Source organism: Amblyomma mixtum, chromosome 2, assembly GCF_055824585.1.
Source record: "Amblyomma mixtum isolate Tamu chromosome 2, ASM5582458v1, whole genome shotgun sequence".
NCBI lineage: Eukaryota > Metazoa > Arthropoda > Arachnida > Ixodida > Ixodidae > Amblyomma > Amblyomma mixtum.
In genome coordinates, this window is record NC_143013.1 from 312,046,925 (window position 1) to 312,073,160 (window position 26,236).

Genomic DNA, 26,236 nt, shown 5'->3' on the forward strand with positions numbered 1-26,236 from the left:
CACGTTCCACCCTTCCCTCAAGTCGCTGCATGTGGCGAGAAGTAAAATTATTACGGGCCTCTCCTGGTAAGCGTAAATGGTACACCCGCGTGCGAGCGACAGCAAATGCAAGAACTCTTAAAACAAAAAATTTGCCCACGTTTGCGTTATTCCCTAACGCGAAATTTTAACGCAGCTCATCAGCTGTTTTAGCTTTTCGTTAGAGTGAGGAAAAGAATTCGAGCAAGGCATGTGTGTACAATTACAGACAACTTGTTATTTTTCACACATTTTTCTTCTTCAAGAAACAATCCACCAACAGTTCTTGACTGTGATGAAGGAAGCTTTGTGGTCGGAGAAATAGATGGATACATCCACGACTTGCTGCACCAATGCCTGGTTCTTAAAGACGAGATCTACGCAAGTATTTCGCGAGGTTGTCACAGCCGTAGGAGGCGTTACGAGCGAGAGGAACGGGATGTTCTCCCGCATAAGTGGTAAGAAATTCCTGTTTGTCTTTACGTGTACATTAAAGTCCCCACCCGCCCCGCCACTCTGGCAGGTTGCGGTTAATGGTTTATCGCGAAAGCTCGCTTATGGCGACTCTTTCGCGCACTCTTTCGCGCACTAATTGATCCAACGCAAACACGCCCGGAAACTCAAAAACACCTCCAAAGAGCAATACACAGCTTTCAGGGCAACACAACTCAGTTGGCGCACAAGCTCCGGGACCAGTACTTGTGCACCACCCAGGACCCCCGCGGGCCGGCGTACTCTTATGCATGCTCTGAGAACGTTGAGCTGGATCAAACGTTCCACTTCCATGACCTGAGGGCGGCCCTGGCAAAAATGAAACGTGGCACCGCTCCGGGTCGGGACAAAATTACAGTAAAATTGTTAGCCAACCTCCCTGACCCGGCTTACCTGTCTTTATCGAATTACATTAACTCAATCTGGCTTGGGGAAGTGCCACTCCCCATCGAATGGAAGACCGCCCTGGTCACCTTCATCCCTAAAGTTGGCCAGGCCATCAACACGGACAACCTCCGTCCCATTTCTCTAACTTCCTGTGTGGGCAAACTCATGGAGACGATGGTACGCGACAGGTTGCCCGAGTTCATGGAATCCAAACACCTTTTCGCAGACACAGTGTTCGGGTTTCGCCCACACAGATCTGCGCAGGATGTCCTGCTACAACTCAATCGGACTGTTCTCGACCCCGTCGAATGCCCTCACAATGACAAGGTCATACTCGCCTTGGATTTGAAGGGAGCATTCGACAACGTTACCCACGAGATCATTCTCACCCACCTCTCTCAAACTAACTGCTGCAGAAACGCCTTTCAATACATTCGGCAATTTTTGATCGACAGACAATCTAGCATTCGAATCCAGGATAAGGAACATGGCCCTTTTCATTTAGGAACCAGGGGTACACCACAGGGCGCGGTGCTCTCTCCCCTTTTATTCAATCTGGCTATGATGCGCCTACCGGCCCAGCTGGGCGCTGTCACCGGTGTACAGCATGCGCTGTACGCCGATGACATCACCCTGTGGGCCACACAGGGTTGCCTTGGAGACATTGAGGCCAACCTGCAGGAGGCGGCGACCATAGTTGACCGTTATGCTCGCCGCTGCGGCCTCCAATGCTCCACCCAAAAGTCTGAATTTGTGCACATACGCCCCTCACAAATGTGCACAGCCAAAATTTCATTGTCTCTTGAAACAGGTCCAATCCCTGAAAATGCTGAAGTCCGAGTACTGGGGCTCTTTATACATCAAGGCAGACGGTAAGAAACAACATTGGCCAAACTCCGTCAGGAGGGGGACCAGGTGGGCCGCTTGGTCCGCCGGGTTTCTAACAAGCGCGGGGGGTTACGATGTAAGGCCGCCTTGCGGCTGGCGCATGCATTTGTAACCAGCCGAATTCTATATTCGACTCCATACCTCCACCTGCGGAAGCAAGACGAGGATTCACTCGAAGTCATCCTCCTCAAAATTATTGAGCGGGCTCTGGACCTCCCCGCGAACACCTTCAACAAGCGCCTCCTGGGGCTGGGCATGGTGAACACATTTCGGGAGCTCCGGGAAGCCCACTTGACCAACCAATACACACGTCTGTCGAAGACATCGTCGGGTCGCCGCCTCCTTGCCCGACTACATATCCAACACACCACTCTCATGGAAGAGCGCGTACGTATTCCATCCCAGTGGAGATGCACCCTCCACGTGCGCCCTCTTCCCACGAACATGAACCATGAGGACCATAATGGCCGGCGCCTGGCGCTGGCGGAAGCCCTGGCCCGCTACTATGGATCGAAACCCAGCGTATTCTACGTTGATGCCTCCGGCCCCCACCATGGGGGATGGTACACGGCCGCAGTCGTCCACCAATCCAAAACAGTGAACGGCCTTAGTTTCCGAGCCCGTGACATAACACACGCGGAGGAGGTCGCCATTGCGTTGGCTGTATCAGATCCGATTTCAAAAACAATTATTTCCGACTCGCGAGGGGCCTATCGGAACGTCGAGCAGGGCTGGGTGCCGTACCTAGCCTACCGCATTCTCCAAAATAGCGTCTACACCGGGGACCCCGCTCACCGGCGTATCGTTTGGGCTCCCGCTGACATGGGCCTTGAGGGAAATGAGGCAGCTGACGCCGCCGCCCGCGCGCTCTCTCACCGGACATTCCCCTCCGACCCCGATGATCAGGAACTCGAATTCACTCCAGCTTACACCTTCAAAGACATTGTTTTACTTTATCAATCTGGCCACGATCTTTATCCCTGCCCGTGCACGTAAAGGTCTCTCAAAGGCGGAGGAGCGGCTTCTGCTTCGCCTGTACACTAATACTTTGCTGTGCCCGGCAGCTCTCTAACACTTCGACCCTTCTTTCTCGGGCAGCTGTCCGCACTGTGCGGAGAAGTCTTCGGACATCTACCACATGGTGTGGGCCTGCCCCTCCAACCCTGCTATCCCCCCTCACCCCAACCAAACTCGGGAGGACTGGGAGGCGACCATGCTCGGCTGCTCTGACCTGCAGGCCAATGAACACAATGAACGCAAGTTTTAAACGCACCTTCTGTAAGCTGCCCGCAAAAACACAGGCATTGGTTTGGTTTATGGGGTTTAACGTCCCAAAGCAACTAAGGCTATGAGAGACGCCGTAGTGGAGGGCTCCGGAAATTTCGACCACCTGGGGTTCTTTAACGTGCACTGACATCGCACAGTACACGGGTCTCTAGAATTTCTCCTCCAAAGAAATTCAGCCGCCGCGGCCGGGATCGAACCCGCGTCTTTCGCGTCAGCAGCCGAGCACCATAACCACTGAGCCACCGCGGCGGCCAAAACACAGGCAATGATACAACGTTTTATTGACATCACTATGTCGTGCACACATACATATAGCGTTCCACCCGAACGAGGTTGGGAATCGTGAATTACAACTGCTGAATGTTTTCGCAGCGAATACGTGCAGAAGAGGTTGGGGGAGGATGTCTACCAGAGACGCTGACATGCTGGGCACGAAAACAGAGATGAACGTGACGAACTGAAACAAATGAGCAAAAAAAGAGAGGCGGAGGAGGAGGAGGAGAAAACATTTATTATAGCACTGTATTGAATTGGTAAGGGAAGCTGTGGATGGTGGTTTACCTGGGTGGCAGTCCCTATTTCGGGACGCCTTTGGCTGCCGCCGCTGCCCGTGGTCTCTGGACCAGGGCCCGCTGGGCCTCCAGGTCCGAGCTGGACAGGGCCGGCTCCCAGCCCTCCCTAGTTGGCTGACTTATAACGGCTATATGTGCATTGTACTGGCAGGCCCACACCATGTGGTATAGGTCAGCATACTGCTCGCAGATTTTGCACCTGCCCGTGAATGTCGGGTCCACGTGTTTTAGTACGGCGGGATTTAAGAAAGAACCGGTTTGGAGCCGTCTGAGGTGGCACTCCTCGGTTCTGTCAAGATCCTTGACGGGTCTCGGGAGTACCCTTCTGCAGAGGCGTAAATGGTTTGTATAATATCCGCGTAAGAGATTAGCGGGGTTGGTATAATTGCCGTGGCAGAACCGGGGAATTGAGTGGAACCCGGGGGAAGGAACGCTCGGGCAGCCGCGTGAGCGGCCTCGTTTCCCTCAACCCCCTGGCGACCGGGCACCCAGAGAGAAATATCTGATTCGGTGAGCTGCTTCGTTCACCTTGCCATTTATAGTGTTTTTGAACATAAGAAGTAAAATAGAGGCCACTATTATTCAGAAACATACCCAGTGGCAGTAATTTTTTTTTTAGGACGTAACCCGTGAGAACTGCAACAATGGAATAATTTCTTGAAAGAACCTGGCTTATACCGAATTTGGAACTCCTAAAATGGCCCCCGGAGCCCCCTCCCCCTGCGCGTGCCATACACTCACAAGCAAAACGACAATTTCGGTTCTCTTTTGGTCAGCTTTGCTTAGTTCGCGTGCATGGAAACATTATGCGCCACGTATAAATAAGTGGAGCGGATGGTGAGTGATCACTTTTCAATGTGTAAGTTAAATCAAAAGTGGGCTGTCTAAAAAGCCCTGAGCCTTAGAGTTTATTCTTATATGCGCCGCCGTGCTTGCGAGAGGCACTGTATAGAAACATAAGCTGCGACTTTATTCTCCCGTTATATTACCCGGTCAGTCCCATTTCATTGTTTTGTTTTGCTATCTTGAAGAGTTGAACAAATCGCTCTCCTATCTTTACTATTTTTTTTTGTTCAATTTAGCGACGTGTGCTAATATTTAGAATCATTTTGCCTCCACCTTCTCACATGCTTCTAAGCCTATTCTGATAACGAACGTTAAAGGGCCAGTTTATTATTTTAGTGTCTGGTCGCCTCTATTTGTTTCGTTTTTTTGGTTTATTGGTTTATTGGGGTTTAACATCCCAAAGCAACTCAAGCTATGAGGGGCGCCGTAGTGAAGGGCTCCGGGAATTTCGACCACCTGGGGTTCTTTAACGTGCACCGACATCGCACAGTACACGGGCATCTAGAATTTCGCCTCCATCGAAATTCGGCCGCCGCGGCCGGGATCGAACCCGTGTCTTTCGGGTCAGCAGCCGAGCGCCGTAACCACTGAGCCACCGCGGCGGGTATTTGTTTCGTTTTAATCGCAGCAAAAGGAGCGGAACATATGTCGCATTTATTTTTAGAAAAATGCGGACTATTTCAACGTAATGCATCCTGGCTCTAAAACCGAGACAAATTGCTCAAGGCCGCCGCTTTCCGAAAAGGCTCACTCATTCTGCTCGGCCGCTTAATTACCTGTTCAGTTTTTAAATGTTTTTTCGCTTACGAAAGCAAAACACATTTTTACCCCGCGACGTGTGCTGTGTTTATGACCATCATGACGGCCATTTGTGTCCCGTCGGGACAAAAATGCAGTAGACTGCGTCGTATGTTTTCTGCGGCGTCTGAAAGGTCATGGAGGGGACGTGTACAACGTGTGAAGCAGTTAATGAAGTCCTGCCGTACGAAGCTGAGTCGCTGCGTGGCGACGCGAATCCGCATGAAGCGAGTCTAGCGTGTGATTGCGGTCACATTGGTCGGCGGCGCCTGCCCAGAGATTGTGCGCGAAGTGTTAGTCCGCGCGTGAATCGCGTTGGCCGAACTGTTGAGCTCAGCCATAACGTGCACGCCGTCGAAGGCGTCAGAGAGGGGTAGTGATGGCCGTTCTTCGGTACGGTTTCCAGGCGCCGGCGGCTTTGATCACCGCTGGAGGGATGAACACATATCTCTGAAAGGAAATGAAAAGGAAGGAAGGAAGGAAGGAAGGAAGGAAGGAAGGAAGGAAGGAAGGAAGGAAAAGGAAGGAAGGAAAAGGAAGGAAGGAAGGAAGGAAGGAAGGAAGGAAGGAAGGAAGGAAGGAAGGAAGGAAGGAAGCCCCATGAGGGGTCATTAGCGGGGGAGTAATGATAATGGTGATGAGAAAGAAATTAAGCAGAAAAACGAAAGACAGAAGGAAAGAGGTTAAAAGAAGCCGTGGCATTTAATCTTTCGTACCGACGAAAGCTTCACGCGCGTAGCCGCCGCTGTGGCTCAGTTTTTATACGAGTAGCGCGCGCGGCTGCTGGCCCAAAAGACGCGAGTTCGATTCCGGCCGCGGCGGTGAAATTTCGATGGAGGAGAAATTCTAGAGGCCCGTGTGCTCGAGCATTTGGAGTTGCCAGATACAAGCATTGCCCGACTATTGGTTTTGTAATGGTGCTTCTACAGCCTAATTTGATGATGCCGGAAAGCATATACCAGGAATCCCAGTTAGAGGTAACCAAACATTAAAAAAAAAAGACGCAGCGTCCTAAATGTAGTCACACCATCTAAGGGGTGCTGGGAGTCCCGTGGCCTAGTCTGCCACGCGACTCTCGTTTTCATTCTTCATTTTAATTTTAAAAAAATCTAACGAGGTAACTTTTTAAACATTGGCTTCAGGAATAAAGGACCAAATCAGCTGTTGTTGGTCGTCTTAATAAGAACTAGCTGCAATGTTTGCACCAGGGTATCGTTTAAGGCTGAGATATATGTACGCGAAAACTCACGCGAGCGTCGCCGTCGCGCGAGGCGTTTTGCCTGCGTCGCTTGCCTCGCCGCTGGGTTCTATACCGACCGGAAATAACGCTCGCCGCCTGGAAGTCCCCCCGCAATTAGCCAATCAGATCCCCGCTGGCCGTTACCGCTTTGTCACAGAGCTAAACCGTTGATCTTCGCCCCAACAGCGGGTCATCGTCTTGGTCATCGCTGCTGCTGCATCGCCGCCATAGCGAAGATATTTCTTTTGCTGCAGCTGTGCGGCAGGTCGGCTGCCCCTGCGCTCTACAGCCGTAGGTGCAGAATAGCTCGCGACGCATGTTCTCACTTGCACAGTTTGCTCACTTACAAGCGGATCAAAGTAACAGCTTACGAGAGTGTTTACTCAGCCGAACTGGGAACAGGAGCACACCTTTCCCTGATCTGTCTTCGCCTCCGCAACGCGCCGGCTTGGTCATAACGCCGCTGCCGTAGAGAAAATATTTCTTTTGTCTTGACTGTGAGGCAGATCCGCAAGAACAGGTTACAGGGGTGTTTAATAAGCCGGAGTGCGCAAGCACCGAAACTGCTGTGCACGTCGCTGGTGCACATCACTTGATTGTTACCCACTAAGCGAAAGAGCCTCGCCTTGTTACTCTCTTTTTCGCTCACCCTCTTTATACAGTTTTTTTATTTACCTGTATTAAAAGAAAGCGACCACGTGACAGCTGCTGGTGCACATCTCTCGTCCAGTGCACACGCAAAGGCCCTTCAGGGACAGTGCCGCAGAGTAAAGCGCATTTTGTTATCTTGGAACGCTGAAGACGTTCCGCTGTCGCGTGGAAGTTTTTGCATTTTGCAAACCATATTTTAAGTGCAGTAAAAAAAGCTTCTTCATGTAAATTGTTCCTTCGTGCAAACATTTCAGCAAGCTGTTTTTCAAGACGATCTACGACTTCTGAATTAACACTTTATTTCTGAAGCCAGTGATTCAAAAGTTAAGTATTCTATACTCATTAATTAACTTTGGTTAACAAAAAGTACAGCAGACTAGTTCACGCGACTCTCAACAGCCGTCACTTGGCTTCACTATAGGACACTCCGTAATTTTTAGTTGGTTGGTTTATGGGGTTTAACGTCCCAAAGCGACTAAGGCTATGAGAGACGCCGTAAAGGAGGGCTCCGGAAATTTCGACCACCTCGGGTTCTTTGGATGGATAGAAACAACTTTATTACACCAAAAAAAAAAAATCTTCCAGGGTGGTCCCCTACTGGTCCAGGAGTCCACGGGCTTGCGCTTCACGTAAAGCCCGATCCACTAGCCATTTCTGGCCGGCGGGCTGAGCGGTCCGTAAAGCAGCCTCCCAGGAAGAATGAGTGGGATTGGGGATGGGAAGTACTGCCTTTGGGGAAGGACATTCCCAAAGGTAGTGGAAAAGTGTAGATCTGGGCACGCCACAGGTGGTACAATCAGGACGAAAGGTGGGGTGAAAGCATGAGAGACGGTGGGGGGAAATAAAACAGCCTGTCTGTAATTGCCGCCATGTGGCGCTGGATGAGGGCGACAAGGTACTGTGGGGTGGTGGCAGTGTCATGCGGCTGAGTTTGTAGAATGTTGTAATTTGATGATATGTATACAGGACCGATGTAGCCTCGCTCGCAGGGTTGGGCGCCTGATCATCCGGGGTCCGGGAGGAGAGTTCTCGGGCCAGCGCATGAACGCGCTCATTACCGGGGATCGAGGCATGCCCAGGGACCCACGACAGAGTAACCGTTCGGTCGAGAGAGGTGACTGTGGCAAGAATACGATGTGTTGCCGGCGTCGAGGCTGGGAGGCAATATCCCCAAGGTGGAGTTCTGCCGTGCGTCCCTGAAGGAAGGCCCGAATATATTGTCATATGCGGGTGCCGCATCCCGTGGTGGCTAATGTCGTGAGGATATGATCATGGCTTATTGTGTCGAAAGCCTTATGAATATCCAGGGCCAGTATGGCTCGCGTACTGGCTGTACGGCGCCTGGTGCAAAAGAGGGACTCTTTAAGGGCAAGAAGTACGTCTTGCGCCGAGATGTTTGGGCGGAAGCCGAATTGAACGTTGGATAGAAAGCCTGTTGTTTCTAGAAACGGTTGCAGGCGATTGAGAATGACATGCTCGAAGAGCTTGCCGACACAGCTCGTTAAGGAGATTGGCCGCAAATTTTGAAGAGTGAGGGGTTTGCCCGGTTTGGGTATAAATCGCATGCTGGCATGGGTCCAGGCTGATGGGAGCGTCCCAGCTTGCCAGTGGTTATTAAAGAGCTCCGTGAGTTCCTGGAGGGAGACATCGTCCAGATTGAGTAGTGCCTTGTACGTTATGCCATCCGGCCCCGGCGCCGTAGAGCGGCGAATACTGAAGAGTGCTCGGCGGACTTCGTTTAAGGTGATGTCGGCATCAAGTTCTGGGTTAGGTGGAGGTAGATTAGGTGGATCTGCCGACTGAAGAGATGTGGGTATATAAGTGTCCCGTAGTTGGCCAATTACGTCGGTGCCCTTTTGGAGCGGGTTCTTTAACCTGCACTGACATCGCACAGTACACGGGCCTCAAGAATTTCTCCTCCAAAGAAATTCAACCGCCGCGGCCGGGATCGAACCCGCGTCTTTCGGGTCAGCCGCCGAGCACCATAACCACTGAGCCACCGCGGCGGCACTCCGTAGTTTTTAAAAGCTTAAGCTTAATTATCTTTAGCTAGGATAGCTGGTATATAAGTGGTACCCTTAGCATCAGCCCAGCTTCCATTATCGATGTAAAATATGTGGAGGACATCCACGACGCAAATTTACAAAAGGTTCATTGGTCTCGAAAAAAACCACCAAAATGGAGGGGCTATAATGCAGCAAGATTTTTATTCAGGGCTCCAGTTTTTTAATGCTGACAAAGCACGGAGGACTTGAAACTTCAGTCTTAGAATCCTGCAGATTCGTAACGATACCATACGGCACCACGAGTGGACAAAATGACAGGTGCAGTTCACAGTTTTCACATCTGTTTTCGTTGAGACGGTGACAACCGCTTAACAGAAATTTAAAAATTCCTAAATTGTGCAGTTTTCTGCTAAGTATTACAGAAAACTAAACGTGAAGTTTTTGGTTTTATTGGGGTTTAACGTCCCAAAGCGACTCAGGCTATGTGGGACACCGTAGTGAAGGGCTCCGGAAATTTCAACCACTTGGGGTTCTTTAATGTGCACTGACATCGCACAGTACACGAGCCTCTAGAATTTCTCCTCCAAAGAAATTCCACCGCCGCGGCCGGGATCGAACCCGCGTCTTTTGGGTCAGCAGGCGAACACCATAACCACTGAGCCACCGCGGCGGCACTTGAACGAATGACTTTGTGTGACAAGCGATTACCAGTAACGGTAACAGGATGTCCCTGGGCAAGCAAGCAAATTTGAGAGAGAAGAGAAACAGTCTTGCTGCATAGTCACAGTATATATTGCTATATGTTGGTGAGAAGGTGAAATCAGCGCACGCTTAGACATCGGCGCACTCTTCAGCCATGCATCAAGCTATCATATATAAGTCAAGGCGAGATGTTACCGAACTGTACGTACTACATAGTATATGGGCTCTCGCTGGCTGTGCCGCCTGCGCACATACGCATATACCTCATAATTGTTTTTCTTAATCCAGAGGGTTCATTCGTCGTGCTCTTTCCATTTCCCCAATGCCTGTGCAGAGCTGGTTGTGGTGAGCAAAAATTTACGTTTTTGTTTACGTTTGAGCGGTTAAGGCACTCGTCTACTGAGCAAGAATACCCGGGTCCGAACCCGACCGCGGCGGCCGCGTTTCGATGGAGGCGAAACCCAAAAGGCACCCGTGGGCTGTTTGATGTCTGCGCACGTTAAAGATCCCCAGGTGACCGGAATTAGTCCTGAGCCCTCCGCTACGGCACCTCTTTCTTCTCTTTTTCTTTCACTCCCTCTTTTATCTCTTTCCTTTGCGGCGCAGTTCGAGTGTCCGCCGAGATATGTGAAACAATTACTGCGCCGTTTCCTACCCTCAAAACCAGTTTCATTTTTTCATGTTTTCTTGGAAAACACTGACAACAAAACAGCAGAAATACTATAAGGTAGCCTGTCATTGTTGCTGCATCGTGTTTTCTGGCCGTCGTCGCTATGCAGCAGATCGATCAAAGGTGCGTCAAAGGTGAGAGAAACAGTTTAGAGTGTGGCCTTTCCAAGTTTCTTCCTGTGAACTTAGGGACTTTGAGGAGGTCATGCAGCTGCGGCAAAAGAGAACGAGAACAGCGAGCGCGTCGTAGCCAAATCGATCAAGAGTCGGTCCCGGAGTCGCGATCCTGAAACTTCGTTGGGAGCTCGCGGCGCAGGTCTCTTTTTTTTTTCTTTTTCAAGATCCTGCACGTGGCAAGCTGAAATACTAGCAATAATGCACAATAACTTGCGAAATTTTCGAGAAGTTCAGCTGATCGAAGCCCGGGCGATTCAAACTAAACGCGTTTCATGTTAGCACAACCCTCTTCGCTTCTCTGAGTATGTACTTAGACGTACTCCTGATATATATTTCTTCAAATGAAATATATTTTTTCAGTGAAATAAACTGATTTTGCTTCTGGTTTCTGCGTGTCATGGATTTAGGCTAAAGGAGGAATGGCTTCCCCCAAAGCGAGATATGTTGGGCTGGAAAACAACCGCACTGACGCCCATTTTCCCGACGAAGAAAGTTCAAGAAATACTTTGTGCATATAAGACCGTGCCAGCTTCACGAGCAAGGAATTCGAAGACATAGAGGGGATCACTTCATTCGGCGGCAAAGTAAGCTTTGAGCAAGACTTTTCCCTGCCATTGTAGTTTGTCATTTCAGTCCACCCTACCCAAACCCATATCGGTAGGGGTGTAGGGAGACGGGAGAGTGGCTTTGCAAGAATGAGTGTTGGAGGCTGGCGTTCAGGCAGTTAGGACAGGATGGATCGGAAACTCAAACTAGAGTTTTCCTCGAGTTTCGTAGAGGAGTCTGTTCAGCTGAATTCTTCGGAGGATGCAGGCGTAGCGGATGGAGACTCGAGTTGGGGAAAGTGTGGTGGAGTCACGCACTTGGAAGCAATGTTGCGTGATTTGCTTCTTGTGTGAGGGGAGCTCCGTCACAGCCTTGAAGTATTCAAGTACACTGTATCCTTGTGGGCTTGGCGAGGCGGTGGCGGATTGTGCGTTTAATGTCCGTAAGCGGCATATGGGCTGTGAAGGACGTCGTTGTGGACAACTCCGGAGTAATTTAGACCACCTGGGGATATTTAACGTGCACTGACATCGCACAGCACACTGCCATTTTCACGTTTCGCTCCGTCGAAACGCAGCCGCTGCGGACGGGATTCGGTCAAGCGACCACAATACTCAGCTGCGGCTCAGTTCATCTGCTTTAATTCCAGGGTGGTCAGGGGCCCACTTAACGGTAACTATGGAGAGTCTAAGGAAGAGGAAGGCGTGAGGTTCTTTGGAGGGCACAGAATGGAGCCACCGAGTTCGTGTAAACAGCGTGGACTTAACGCCTTTATTTCCGAAACACGTATTCGCCCCCGCGATCTTCGACCCCAGCTTTCGACGTGGTGGAATGTCAGTTCTTTCGTTGTACCGACCTCTAGGCTCGGTTCCTGTATTTTGGTTTCCAAAGTAAGCCATTTTCAGCTTCCGCTGACTTCACCGACAGTTGAAACTGCTCGTTCGAAAGGGGCATAATGAAGCATAAGCCCAAGGATTGGAACGATCTTTAAAAATGTACACCGGGGATAACTTCGTCCAATTTCCATCTTAGTAAATATGGCTCTTTCTGGCTACGTTGATGTTTGTCCAGCAGGGAAAAAACGAAACAAAACGCATTTATCGCTGAGAAATTTGGACTTAAAAATAAAGCAACCCCCCCCCCCCCCCCCCTCGCCTCACCGCCCCCGTCTCGAATAAATTCAAGCTCATGACGTCAAGAACAAAAAGGACTGCCTGATCACCTTTTGGAAGTGAAAGACGCTGTAGCCTAGCCTCCGGGATGCGCGCGCAGAAAACTATCTTGACGTATCGCATTTTACTTACGGTAACAGCTGGTGGTGGCGACACCTGTATTTCATTTTTTGACCTTTTCTAGCTTACAAAAACTCCGTTTTCAATGCAAACGGTCTCTTCGTCGTTAGAAGGAGGTAATCTACCAATACAGGCGAGCTTCAATTTGTCCTTAGGGCTCTCTTAAGACTGACGTGCGAGCTGGTTGGTTCGTAGTGACAGTTTGTACCGTAGCGTATGCAGGGGGCAAGGCAAGTAACAACTCATGCACATGCGTCGTTCCCTGCCTCGTCCATGTCCCGGTTTCGCTGCACACTATAGGCATACAGTTACGTAGGAATGAGCCTCTCATCTCTCCGCCAGCAGCTGCTCGCATTTTGTGGCCGCGGCTCACCGTGCAGCACAGCGGGCCAGCGCGCCATTTCCCGTTTTGATCGAGATAAATACGCCAGCTTGTTTTGCCCGGCGTTTGTTGCTCGCTCCGTCACCTGCCAGGCAAAGGCCGCGACCCCGAGCGCGACCCACATCACCGGCGTCAAGCGCGTTGGACTCGCTTGACTGATCACTCTGGCCAGCACGACGGCACAGATTCGGCGCTCCGACGTCCACCGCCGGATTGTCCACTGAACGGTGGGATAAAGCTGTTTCAGGGACTCGGCCGCGCGCCGAGCTTCGGCCGCCGAGCGCTGCCTGCACGCCTCGCGAGGCCCCGCTCGACGAAACGCGGAAATGGGGCGCTTTTCTGTCCGAATTAGATGATGGACGCGGCTGTCGGACTCCGCTTTCACGCATCCGGACGCGCCGCGGGGTGTCGGCGAGGAGAGGAGGGTTTATTCGCCCGGTGCCAGGGAGAGCCTTGCGGAGCTATCAGCGTCTTACAGAAATGCAACGATAATAGCACTCAGTGTGAGCATTTGCTGCCCTGGCTACTGCCATTTACGCCTCCCTCTGTTCAAACATCGGAACCCCCTTAAATTAGCGTGCATAGTTTAGTCTGTCTGTGCGATCGCCCTTTATGAAGTTTTATGAATTGCTGCAGTGTTAGTGCTATGTTTACACATGAAAGCATCCAAGACGCGTAAGAAGAAAGAGAGGGAAAACTGATAGCTGAGGGAAGCACTGACAACGCTGAATCGACGTGGCAGAGGTCGTTTCCGGGTTCACTCGTAGAAAAACGGAAAAAATTCTCGTTGAGGAAAATTGCGATCGATAAATATTCAATCTTCAAATACTTCGCTCTCATGGCTCGCCCAACAAAAGAAAAAAAAAAAGGAGGAGACACTTAAGCTCCGCCTGAAGGGTATGACGCGATAGCGTTCATGGGTTAATGCCCATATAAGCCGAACTGGTCACTCTCTACTTTGCATTCATGGCCCCTGGGAGTCCACACCACTGCTCGCAACGGTGCGGTGGTTAGGAGATGCGCCACTGCCCTGCGATGGCAGGTGCTGCCCCTGGTGGCGCTTTTGCAACCCAGGTTTCTCTTTCCGAGCAATCTCTTGCGACTGATCATTTATTTATCTGCCACCTGCTATAGCGGTCAGTTTGCTCACTATCCGGTTGGCAGGTTGGGATGATGCCACAAGGCCACGCGACCTAGAATGGCATGACAAGGTCACGTGATCGGCTCATTTTTCGACAATGGCGGGTTGCGCGAGGCCGAGCAGAATGTTGTGCCCCAGGTTGGCCAGAGGTTGGCAACTCTTGGTGTGTAAGCTGGCCACCTGGGCCACCCTACCCCGGCCGATTTATCGCTCACAACGCCGACCTGAACTTTCTGCAGGGAAGGAGATTTAACACTCTCGCGCTAAAAAGAAAAATGAATATCGTCTGCAAGGCGCCCACCTATCCATGTCATTCTTGTGATCGGCAAAAGTGTCTAGAATTTCAAGTCTCCTTCCATAGACCTTGCCTACAAACACTCGATTGCGGGAAAAGTGCATATAATAGCTTGTATAATAAAAACCAACAAAGCGATACAGCCGCAAAATAAGAAGGTTACAGACAGCCACCCACAAAGAAATCAACAAAACGAATTTTTTCGACGCGCTGCCCCCGCATTGTTATGGAACACGGGCCATAAGCAATCCAAGTTGTACGGAAGGTACAGGCAAGACATACGGCCTGAAAGAAGTACGCTTAGGTTCACAAATGTATACAACTTGGCGAGTTTTTCTTAACGAGTTCTGTGTATACGTCAAATATACATCTCCTATACGACCACGTTCGCTACCTCCTTCTTCCTCCACGCACCAATGGAATGGAAAGGCCTTTCCTACAACGTCGCCGCTGTCACCTGCCATTCTCACTTTTTCAAAGCTGTCAGAGATTATCTTTCACGTTTAAATCACGAAGCCATCATTGTATTTACTTCTGCAAATTCCTCCGCTTATGTAAACTCCTGCAGGAGTTTTTAAGTTGATGAACTGAACTAAAACTGAACTGAACACAACTAAGAAGCTGATAGGAGTACCTCAAATACCTATTTCGTGCATTTCCTTCCGGAAAAAGTCGCGCTTCCTTTGCAGCAGCTAAACAGCATTGGAGTGCAAGAGGCAGAGGTGTTAGTAAAAAGTGGGGTCGTATGTTGCAAGAATTCCTTCCACGATTAAATTCGTACTCTTTTTGCCACTTGTCGGCCGAGCCTTTAATAACGGAGCCTGCAAATATGAATGGTTACGCCACAGGATAGTACTCAGATAAGTATGCATGATAACTGCACAGGACAGCAGTTAAGGAATAAGGAATCTTTTTCACAGTGTCTGCGAAGCAGTATTCCTTGGAGAACTTCGTGCTTGTGGGGCTATATACCACGCCTGACGCAGCGTGTGCTCGTGCAGGAGCGTTCCTGGTGCCGTACCTGATCATGCTGGCGGTGGGCGGCATCCCGCTGTTCTTCATGGAACTTGCCCTGGGCCAGTACCACCGCAAAGGGGCCATCACCTGCTGGGGCCGGCTGGTGCCCCTCTTCAAAGGCACGTGTCTATCTATATTCCTTGAGGGCGCCCCATCGCACGGCATGCCTCAAGGATGCTTACAAATGAAGCCATCATTTGCGGCGCTATGCTCGAGAGCACTGCTCATGGAATGTTCTCTTTCGACTAGTCAGGCATATCACGGCATCTTAGCTTATGCTGCCAACCGGCATATGATGACGTCACGCTCAATGCTTCTGTTGTTCAAATGGATGATTTCTGCTTCAGTGCATCCATACAACCAAGATTGTTCCTTGCAAGCGTATACATAAGGTGCTGTAACTTGGATTACTGTCGGTAGCAGAGCCTGTAATTCGAATTGCCAAAGGCCCAAGGGAATCAGATTGATAAATTCATTAATGCAGCAGTCTGCTGTATGTTTTCCTGGCACTACGCTTATGATCTCGTTACTCCTTGATGACAGACGGATATCTTTTCTAGACTGTGGAAAAAGTAAGTCTTGGGCATTTTTTTCTTTCCTCGCAGAAGACGTTTTTCGTGATTTCTTTAACTTTTGCAGGCGTTTTGCAGTTTTTTCCAAATATAACTACCAACTAGCGTAATCGCGGCCGCGGGCTAATTTGTCTCTTCTAGTCGACTGTAACAGAGCGAAGACCTGAGACAGCGAGCGATATCGTACGCAGGACCAGGAGGTCTTCGTCACGTTACCGAGACACATCGTGAGTCGGAAAGTGACCAGGTCTTTTTTACCGGTGGCCAAGAGCCGAGGTAATAGGCAGGTCTTCACCTTCCCAGCGCATTCATATCAGACTAATGGATGATCCGAAGCGATAAAATTGTCAGCAAGCCTAATAACTTAGCGCAAATGAGAGTGTTGACTTCAGGCCAGTGATAAGAACAACACTTTTTCTACTGTGTACATCTCCGAAGACCTGTGGTACTATTGCAAACTGCAACTTGGAGAATGACGTCCGTAACGTGCCCAGATGTGAAAGTCGATGCGCTGTCCTAACTGGGTGGTTGCATTCAGTATATACACAGCCGCCGCGGTGGATCAGTGGTTATGGCAGTCCGCTGCTGACCCGAAAGACGTAGGTTCGATTCCGGCCGCGGCGATCGAATTTCTATGGAGGCGAAATTCTTGAGGCCCGTGTTCTGTGTGATGTCAGTGCACGTTAAAGAACCCCAGGTAGTCGAAATTTCCGGAGTCCTCCACTACGGCGTCCCTCATAGCTTGAGTCGCTTTGGGACGTAAAACCCCATAAAACCAAAACCAAACCATTCAGTATACTGTTCTGACGCCACAATTCGTGCCCAACTCTGCACTGTGAGATATACTGGCCGGCATTTTTAGGCCGTCTCGCTGACGTCTTGGCCAGCGGGGCGATCAGAAAGCATGGCTATGGCCTGTTCTTCCACTCACAACGCCGAACACAATATCGAAGGAGTGCTTATATATATTTCGTCGCTTCCAGGAGGCCGGCATGGCTTCCCGAAGGGGCAGCAGGATCTCCATGGCGCGGCAACTTTTTGTGCTCCCTGAGACGAGCGTGCACAAAGGAAACAGAGGAGCCTTCGAGGCGTCACTAATGCGAGGACGGCGGAAAATGAATTTCCGCCGATCCCCTCTCGTCTATAATCCGCTGGCTGGCGGTGCCTGGCGTTGAAGGATCCCTGCTCTTAGAGCTGGCCGCAGCTCCTCAACTTTGAGTCTTGATAGCTTTGCTTTTGTTGCCCCTATTGATTGGTAATTATTTTAGAGAGACTGCCAGCGTTCTCGCGCCTTCAAGGCATACCCACTCTTTCATTTCACGTGTGTCTTCACGCGTGCTCGTTGCTTTTCTTCTCACTGACTAGCCGTTCAATAGCAGGGCCCATGGAGTGGCCCGCTTTGCGTTATTACTTGCGCTTTTGCCCGTAAAGGCAGGCTTTGTGCAGCTATTTTTTAAGCGAATTTCCCCCGCTTCACAATGGCGTTATAATCCTTACGACGCACATCTAAGCGAGCGATCGCATAGAGAGCCAACCGTGTGCCAGGCTAATAGATTTGTCTCTTCGTGCTAGTTTATTATTTTGCCTTCTGTCACTGTGTCTGACCTCACACCTAGAGGGTTAACTATCTATGGGCAACGAATAGAGGTGCGATGCGGTGATCGAATTTCGTCGGGACTTGGAGAATGGAGTGAAATGAAACGCGTAAAACACTCTTCGTTTCCTCGTCGGTCTCAGGCTCTGCGGAAGCCTTTTATACGCCAACCAACGATTGATTCGCGCTCAGAGAGTTTTCTAGTCTCTTCGGTTCCTAAGAATGAGTAGAAAGAAGGTTTTCCTAGCGTGCTTTGTTTCTGTGTTCGTGCAACAGCCACATAAATGCATGTTGGAGAAGTAAAGTAAAGTATAAGGAGAAGTAAAGTAAAGGAGAAGTATAGAAAAGGTGGCTGACCCTACTGGGGCTGAAAGAAGAAAATTTGAGGTGATGCCTTATGTGCATGGGGCTTCCCATAACATCAAAAAAGTTGCTGCAAGACAAGGTGTCAATGTTGTCTTTTCTGCTCCTTGCAAACTTTCAAGCCTTTGTTCACGTGTCGCGCGTGGCATAACTAGACCCCCTGTTTGTTCGACGCGGCATCAGAACTGCTATGTTCCTTGTGCGACACGGGTGGTTTATAAGATTCCGCTTACATGCGAAAAAGTTTACATCGGCCAAACTGGCCGGTGTATAAATGAAAGGCTACGAGAGCACCATAACTCTCTGACTCCGGCTGACGGAGCAAACTTGCCTCGCCATTGCCGCGATTGCGGGTGCTACCCGTTGTTTTCGAATGTCACTTTTCTCGGTAGAGGCAAGGGTAAGTTTGAGCGGGAAATCCTCGAAGCATTTCACATTAGTAATCAAGGAGATAACTGTATTAGCACGGCGTCTATCACGTTGATGCAGAAAGAAATAGGTTACCTGTCTTGTTGACACTGCAGCTTGACTATCTTACGAGCATCGCGGTCTTTTGGGCTGGTTTTGCGGTGCCGTTGAGCTGCACATGCTCTGTTAGGCTTCCTGGGAGACTGACTGTTTTTCAATAAAGCACAGTTGATAGTCCAGTCGTTGTGTGTGCCTCGTCTCTCCTCTGTCCCCATCTTTTTGGCTGTTTTTTTCTTAAGTATGTACCAACGAACCAAGATTTCAACTCTCCTGCAAGTAAAGTGAACAGACGGAATATCAGGATCTGGGCTGGGTCATTCCACTCGAAAGGAGGCATGCCACTTTCTGAACATTATAGATTTTGGTGAAAAAAATGAATATCATTAAGACAAGCCCCAACAGAACTACCGAAGCGTTTTTTTTTTATTTTTACCCTACAAAAAAAGTACGTCTTAGATTTTTTTATATATCAAAATAATTAAATCGCTTGATCATTTGGTTATTTTCGTATTATCGCGCACCGCTGCCCACATGACCTTTTACGGCCCTCAATGTGGCAGTTTTTCGCAGAAATCGTGACATTCGCAATTCAATTAAAAAAACAACGCAAAGACTGCTATCCAGTTTAAAGCAAAAAAAAAATGCTATTACAAGGCTTCAGAAAACGCTGAAAAAAAGTTCTGTAGACTCGAAATTTACTTTTAAAAAATGCGTTAACTTTGAAAGTTTTATCCTGTTCAACGCTTCATTTTTTAATCAGTTGCGCCATACGCGGCTGACCTTTTGCGGCATGACAGGGTACGTCAGAATTTTGACACGTGGATTGTTTGATATAGTCAAACATTAAAAAGCTGATTTCGTTTACAGTTGCGATTGGCCAGCGGAGTAATACAGGACGCCGCGGACTGCGGCCCAGTGTTAGCAACTGCTGTTTTTTTTTTAAGTTATATCCTACTGTATAAAAATTTTTTTTGTCGGATTCGGCCGTAAGCCACCACTTTCTGCTGGTGAATAAACGTTTTCCAGTCCAATGTAGGGTTGATTCGAAAGTACCGACACCTCACAGGGTGGTATCGGTCATCGTAACGAGAGGACACGCACGCGTGATGTTTTCTTCCGTTGCTTCTGTTGTGCACTCGGCAAAATAGACTGATCTCGACCCTCTAACGAATGTCGCGATGATATTAGGCCTAGTCTAGCTACAGTGGCGACGTCGCTATGTGTTTGTCACTGATCTTTTGATGGGTCTTGGTCGTCACCCCGGACAGGCGTGGGCTACACGGTGGTGATGATCGCTTTCTACGTGGACTTCTACTACAACGTGATCATCGCCTGGGCGCTCTACTACCTGGTGGCCTCGTTCACCTCCGAGCTGCCCTGGACAAACTGCAACAACTCGTGGAACACGGAGAACTGCCTCGAGCTGGCGTACGGCCAGCGCCTGCTCAGGCTGCCCTCGGCGGCCGCCAACGAGAGCGGCTCCACGCTGTCGCCCGAAGAGGGCGCCACGGGGCAGGAGGCGGAGGCCGCCAACGCGACGCTGGCCACGGAGCTGGACAGGGCGCTCGCCGTCGACGTCAGGGCGAACTACACCACGCCGGCCGAAGAGTACTTCACGTAAGTGGATGCCTTGGCGGCGATCACCGCCCTACGCGCTGCCGAGCGTCGCTGGAGGAATAACAGTGTTAGAGAAATTCAGCAAACAAGGGAAGGGGAATGAGGGGCTCGTTTTAAATATGAGAGAAGCCAACAGCCACAGAAACCAAGGAGCACAGGGGATTTTTTTATTTATTTATTTATTGTGGAGTTGATCAAGTAAGAATATTACTGTCGCTTAAAGCTAATTAATCAGAAAAGCACAAGAAAAAACAACCACATGCCGCCGGTGGGATCCGAACCCACGACCTCCGAATTACGCGTCCGGTGCTCTACCTCTGAGCTACGGCGACGGCTGGTATTTATGTTTACAAATAACCTAACCTTGAGAGTGTTCATCAGCGCCACCCACGTTTGTAAGCGGCGGACGTGGAACGTCCTGAGTTACCGCTGGTGTGACGTAAAACGCCATCGAACGGCGTTCGATGGCGCTCTACGTCGTCTTACTTGATCAACACCACAAAAAAATAAATTAATTAAAAAATCCCCTGTGCTCCTTGGTTTCTGTGGCTGTTGGCTTCTCTCAGTGTTAGAGTAAGTAAGACAGAGTGAAGACCAGTTTTTCTGGGGTACTAGATGCATTCTTAGAATTTCTATCATTTGCGCGAACTCTAGATATAGAGAAAAGCAAAAGAAAACAGGCCGGTGTTTTATAAAAAAGCAAGATTCAGTAACTGCAGGGCAACGGGTTCAGTAAGTGCAGAGAAATTGTAAACGAAAAACAATTTGATATGCAGCATGTCTATTCATTTTCTTTCTGTTCAACCGCACTGTATAGCAACGCTAACAACTTTATTTAACACTCTGTGCGCCGCGTTCTTGGCTCAAAAAGCGTGCCCTTTCCAAGGCAAATAAGAAATTGGAGAGAAGGGCAAAGAAAATGTAACGCGAGGTCGCCCGCAGGAGCGCCATATAGCAAGGGCTGCAGTTTCCGAGGGCCCAAGATGGGGGCGTCTCCGTTGGTCCCGGGCAGACGCGGTGTGGTCAGTGCCACCGCGCGGCTCCAAGGTATAGCTGGGCCGGGGAGCTGCATTTGGGACCAACCAAGTGTGACCGCCGAGTCGGCCGCCCATGGTCCTCTGGCTGTCACGACGGTTACCGATGGTCCGCGAATATCGCCGCACTCCCGGCTCCCTCCTTGCGGGACGCGCGCCGCGGTTGCGTGCACTGCGTGTGGAACCGTCACCCTCAGCAGCGACTGCTCCGTCCACTCCGCGTTATAGGAACCCTCCAGCAACTACAGAAGCTTCTTGTTGTGGAGTTTCTAAAAAAAAAAACCGAGAAGGAAATGGGTGCGCTGCCTTCGTTCATCCACCATGGGAAGAATACCCGGAGGCGTAAGCGTCATACTTTCTTTGCCTCGTAATTTGTTGAAAAACGCTGACTCAGTTGCAAAAATACGGTGTATCTCGAGGCGAACGCCCCAGAAACGCTTCGCTAATTTCCATTCGCGTCCAATACCAAACATATATTTCCAAAAAAATGTTAAATTAGTCACAAACATACCATCAAAATAACTTATAATGTTATAATGCGCACATCGCCGCGCAGCTATTTTTTAGGAGTAGAATCGATGTGATTTCGCCAAAGCACTTACCAAGCCAAATACGAAGTCTATACTTCCCGGCATCCCTCTGCGGTAGATGAAGCCCTGTCATTACCAGCTGAGGCCACCACTGGAAGGTGTATGCTGACCGCACAGAGTTGCTCAAAATTACCTAGAGGGAGAAATGGCACCGCCATCTATGATAGTTCCTTAATACTATCCACAGCGTGAATACCAGGAAGTTGAAGTTTCGTATATGGCTTGGCTGGGGTTGAGCCGAAAACATGGATTCTGCCTCAGAATCAATAGCTGCGCCGCGACGATATCCTCCCTACGTGTGCAGACTAAATTAGCGCGTTTCTCACTTCCTAGTAAATTTAATTCCAGTGATAGTTAGGTTTTACACTGGTATAGAAACTTTCGCAGCCTTTCTTGGACGTTTGCGTTGAAGAGAGTCGTATTGTTGCGACTGAATCCATGTTATGCACCCAGCAATATAGCCAAGAAAAATATGAAACCACGTCTTCCCAGCATTCCTGCGCATCTCCGTAGTAGATGACCTAACGCAGCGTCACCTTTCCTCTAGGTAATATTGGGAAAAACTACGCGCTGTCCATACAGCGCTGCACGAAACTTTGGCGGCGCCCTTGCCCGATCACCGGTGCCCTTATGGACGACGTGCTTCGTTACGCCGGCCCCATCAGGGGACGCGCAATATGTTTCAAACAATCCGCGCTCGGACCTCTGCGCGTGGCAACGGCGACGGGCACTCGTATATGAACCTGCCACCGCGCTCAGGGTTTGGAATTGCTGCAGAAAGCAATTAGTCGTAAGGATAATTATTAATTTCGTTAGCTATGACTGGTGTCAGTAATAAGTGAATTAGCTCGAGGTTCTAACGACACAAGTGTATAACGAATTAGTCTAGGGAGTAATGTTGTTTGGCACATTCCTGATTGCTTTCCTGATTACTTTAAATTTGCACTTGCGCAAACTGTAGCTCATGTATTTTTTATTGGGAAAAGCCTAGTTTAGACCAAAGTTGTGAATATGGGTGCCTGACAGTCGCGTTGAGAAAGCATGAGAAAAAGCAACACAAAGTTAGAAATTTCGATAAAAAACAGCATTTTTATGAATATACGTATATTGAAGCAATTAGGAGCTAACTTGAAAGAATAGATTTCATTTGAAGCGTTTCTATTCATTTGTCAAACATTTGCAGTTTTACGTATAGATATTGCAAAAAATGCCGTTTTTGTTTGGTTTTAAGAGTTGCATCAGGCAAGCAAGGATCGCCCTAGAGAAGGGCGAGAGGGGCGGGTAGTTTTGGATGTAGTGCTTGCCGCGGTCTGTGAGGAGGAATTTAGCTAGAGCGCCTCGATCGCCGGCCCATGCTCCTCTGGACGAGAAGGAAAGGTGAGGTGCGGGCAACGTGCGCCGATTGTGTTGCCGTCTCGCTGAGGATTGTCTTGCGGTGATTTTTCCTTACGTTTGAGAGTCATCGGGCCACAGGAGGCATGAATCTGGACTAGTGTTTCAGGTCAAGACATGGGCCAGTTCATTCCCTAAACCCGTAGAATGACCCGGAATCTACCGCCGATACTTCCTGAAATTTATCTCCATCTCTTCAGGGATAGTGGTGGAACTGGGGAGATTTATTTCACAAATCGTGTGCAAGAACTATCATTGCGTTTGTAGTACAACATGAAGAGGACTCAAAGTAAAGAACTGTCTCCTGATTAGCAAATAACCAAAAGATATCCGACAATACATGGCAACAAAAATAGGCATGCATTGACAGACCACAAAAGGCTAACATCATATAAATTTCAGATATAGATACGAAGAAATATGAAATGTGCAGCGCTCACTTCTATCCCCGCATCAAAAAATGTTTTGTTCCTGGGAAAGAGAACATTGCAAACTTTGGTTTGAAGCAACGGAGACGAAGCGCATTCACCATCCTCCCCAAGGCTTCCTCAACTGAATGCTGCAGTGCAAGAGCGCCATCGTCATTGAGTTGACACTTTAGCGAAATTGGATCATGGCCGTGTTGTGCCACGGACCAACCTCGGCGCGATCCGAAGACGCAAGTACGTGCCCAGTCCTGGCCCAGTGCACTCCGTACTGCCGGTTTCGCCACATACACCAATCCCCAGCGATATATATAGTGGCCCGTTTCCCAACACTCATCTGCACGTCTGACGTATAGCGCACTTCCGTCGACGACGATGGAATTGCCTCCTTTCTTTCTCTTTTTTTCTCTCTCTTTTTGCACTTTTGCTTCGCTCGATATCGCTTCCTTTTTGGCGCCTCTTCCCAGCAGCGCCCATGAAATCCTCCCTACCCCCGTCGTTCCATCACGCGTGTAGTAAGGATATATCCATCTGCGACTATTTACTTTGCCGCTACGTAATGCTCAACTTCACAAGAATGATAGATGGATGCGTTCTGGTTGGCGTCACCAAAGTGCCCAAACGCCTCTCTCGCCGCTGGCGCCCAGCTTTACGCGCCCGTTCCCTTTATTCCTCACTTTAATTTTTATTACTATTTGCTTGCGTTTTGGTGCCATTGCTACAGCTTTCATTTTTAGCACTGGTCCCTGCAACACCGGCCAACTTTCTATTTTCATTTTCTTTTTTAAATTCACTGGAATATGGGGCTGGCTCATGTGCTTCTTCCTGCCTCCAGAGCCGGGACTCTCGATACAGGTGCTTTTCTTCGAGGCTTCGAGGTGCTTTTCTTCAGATTTAGCTTTTTGTTGCTGCGTTCACTGCACTTAATGTTCATGTTTCTACTTTCTTGCGTGACGTGTTCTACTTACACCTCCTTACAAGATGCATGCCCTGAAAGACGACAAAAATACTTACACTATGTTTACGCTATTGTATAGCGGTGCAACTATTGTATAGTGGTACGTTGCCCTCGCTGTGCAGCCCACCGCACACGTACAGTCGGGAACAAAAGTCTCTAGGACTCGCGAGCTGCAAACAAAGCCGATGCCTCTAATATTAGCCGCCGGATCGATACCACACTTGTGGAGGTGAAGGTCAAAATCACGTACTTTAATTTGTGGTAGTTAAAGGGTGTGACCGCTGAAAAACATAGCCCCTATACGATTCAAAGCGTGCTGGAGACTTCGGTTCCCGACAGTGCATCTCTAAATCAGTTACCCTCGATGTTACCATAAACTGTCCGCAACTGCGCTGGCGCCATGATGGGCGAGGTCGTTCTTGCCACTTGTTGCATCTTCGCAGCCCATTCAGAAACGAGCACGGCGCTGTTTAACGAAAAACCGTGCTACTGCGCTGCCTCTCCCCGCGAGGAAAGCAACCTAAATAAGGAGGACTGATTCATTTGTCAGAGCATCCCAGCAGCAGAGAAGAAAAATAAAAATAGAAAAATTACAGCCGCCTACCCTTGATCCCAAAATAATTGACACACTCATGACGCAACGTGTGATTGCTGCTTCCACCGGGTTTATTTGCCATTGGCACTGAACTGTCACTGAACAGACGTGAACAACGGTAGTGGCCTATGAATGACTGGCCGGTTTTGTGGCCGAGGGGAAGTGTACACTGCATTTAGGTCCCGGTCAGCACCTCCGGTTCGAATTCAGTTGTCCAAGTTCTGAGCACCAAAACTTTACCATGTTCCTGATGGCTTACCTGCATTCATAAGGAAAGTGTTCAGTGTATAGTGGCCGTTCCCTGTCTGTCACCGTTTCGTGTGAACGTAAGGAAAATGTTACACTTAATGCTTACTGTCTTGTGCGTGGTTTTTAGTCTAATCTACGGCTGACTAACACGCCTAACTTAGTACCCTGGTAAGAAGAAGAATTTTCAGTGAATGCAATCTTCAAAAGCTGAACAAGCACAAGCATATAAGAACTGTGTCCATATGATGATGATGATGATGTACTCAGGCTTAATGGCACATACCTACGGCGGGGGATATATCGACATGTCGCAAAGACGGCGAAATCACGCTGCGCCGCAACCGATGCCTACATTGCGGTTCGCATCATTTTGCAGCATTTTGAATGGAGGTCATTTTGCTGCCCAGTGCACTCGGACTTGCTGTGTGGGAATGATCGGTTGTCATCCTTGAGTGCACACGGTGGTATCATGCTGAAACATTCACCCCGTACATGCCTTCGATAAATTGACGCAGAATTTAATCCCCGAAACTACACTCAACCATAGCAATGCCGTTCGGGTGGCTGTCACCTTCGATGCACCTCAACTTCACCCGCCCACCCACTTACCCACCCACATCAGTCCACCCTCACCCTCCATAAAAAAATCTGTCGCGCGTGTGAAGCCTCGAGAGTGAAAGCATTCATCAGAGTAAAACCACCAAAGTAATTGTCGTGCATAAATTCAGCTTGATCTAGAAGGGTTTATAGCGCGAACAAAGACACGGACAAGAGAGACGAAACACACACACAAGCGCTATCTGGGGCTATTACTGGCGCTGGGGTATTACCTACGAGCAAAGAAGGAGTTGTTGCCGTATGACTCGGCGCACTCCAAGACTATCAAGAGAAGATTATCGTCGCTGTGCCTGGAATCTTGTCTCCAAAAATCGTGCCCACATGAGATGTTTCAGAACTTTAATTATCAGATAAG

At 49.3% G+C, this 26,236-nt stretch overlaps 1 protein-coding gene across 1 annotated transcript in view; it reads left to right on the top strand.

Moving 5' to 3' along the window:
* Window positions 1-26,236, top strand: part of DAT (Sodium-dependent dopamine transporter) — a 66,359-nt gene that overhangs the window by 8,482 nt on the left and 31,641 nt on the right. Inside the window, exons 2-3 of the mRNA XM_089575006.1 lie at window positions 15,391-15,525; window positions 19,672-20,020. Coding sequence (XP_089431132.1) covers window positions 15,391-15,525; window positions 19,672-20,020 — 484 coding nt within the window. The remainder of the gene's footprint in view (window positions 1-15,390; window positions 15,526-19,671; window positions 20,021-26,236) is intronic.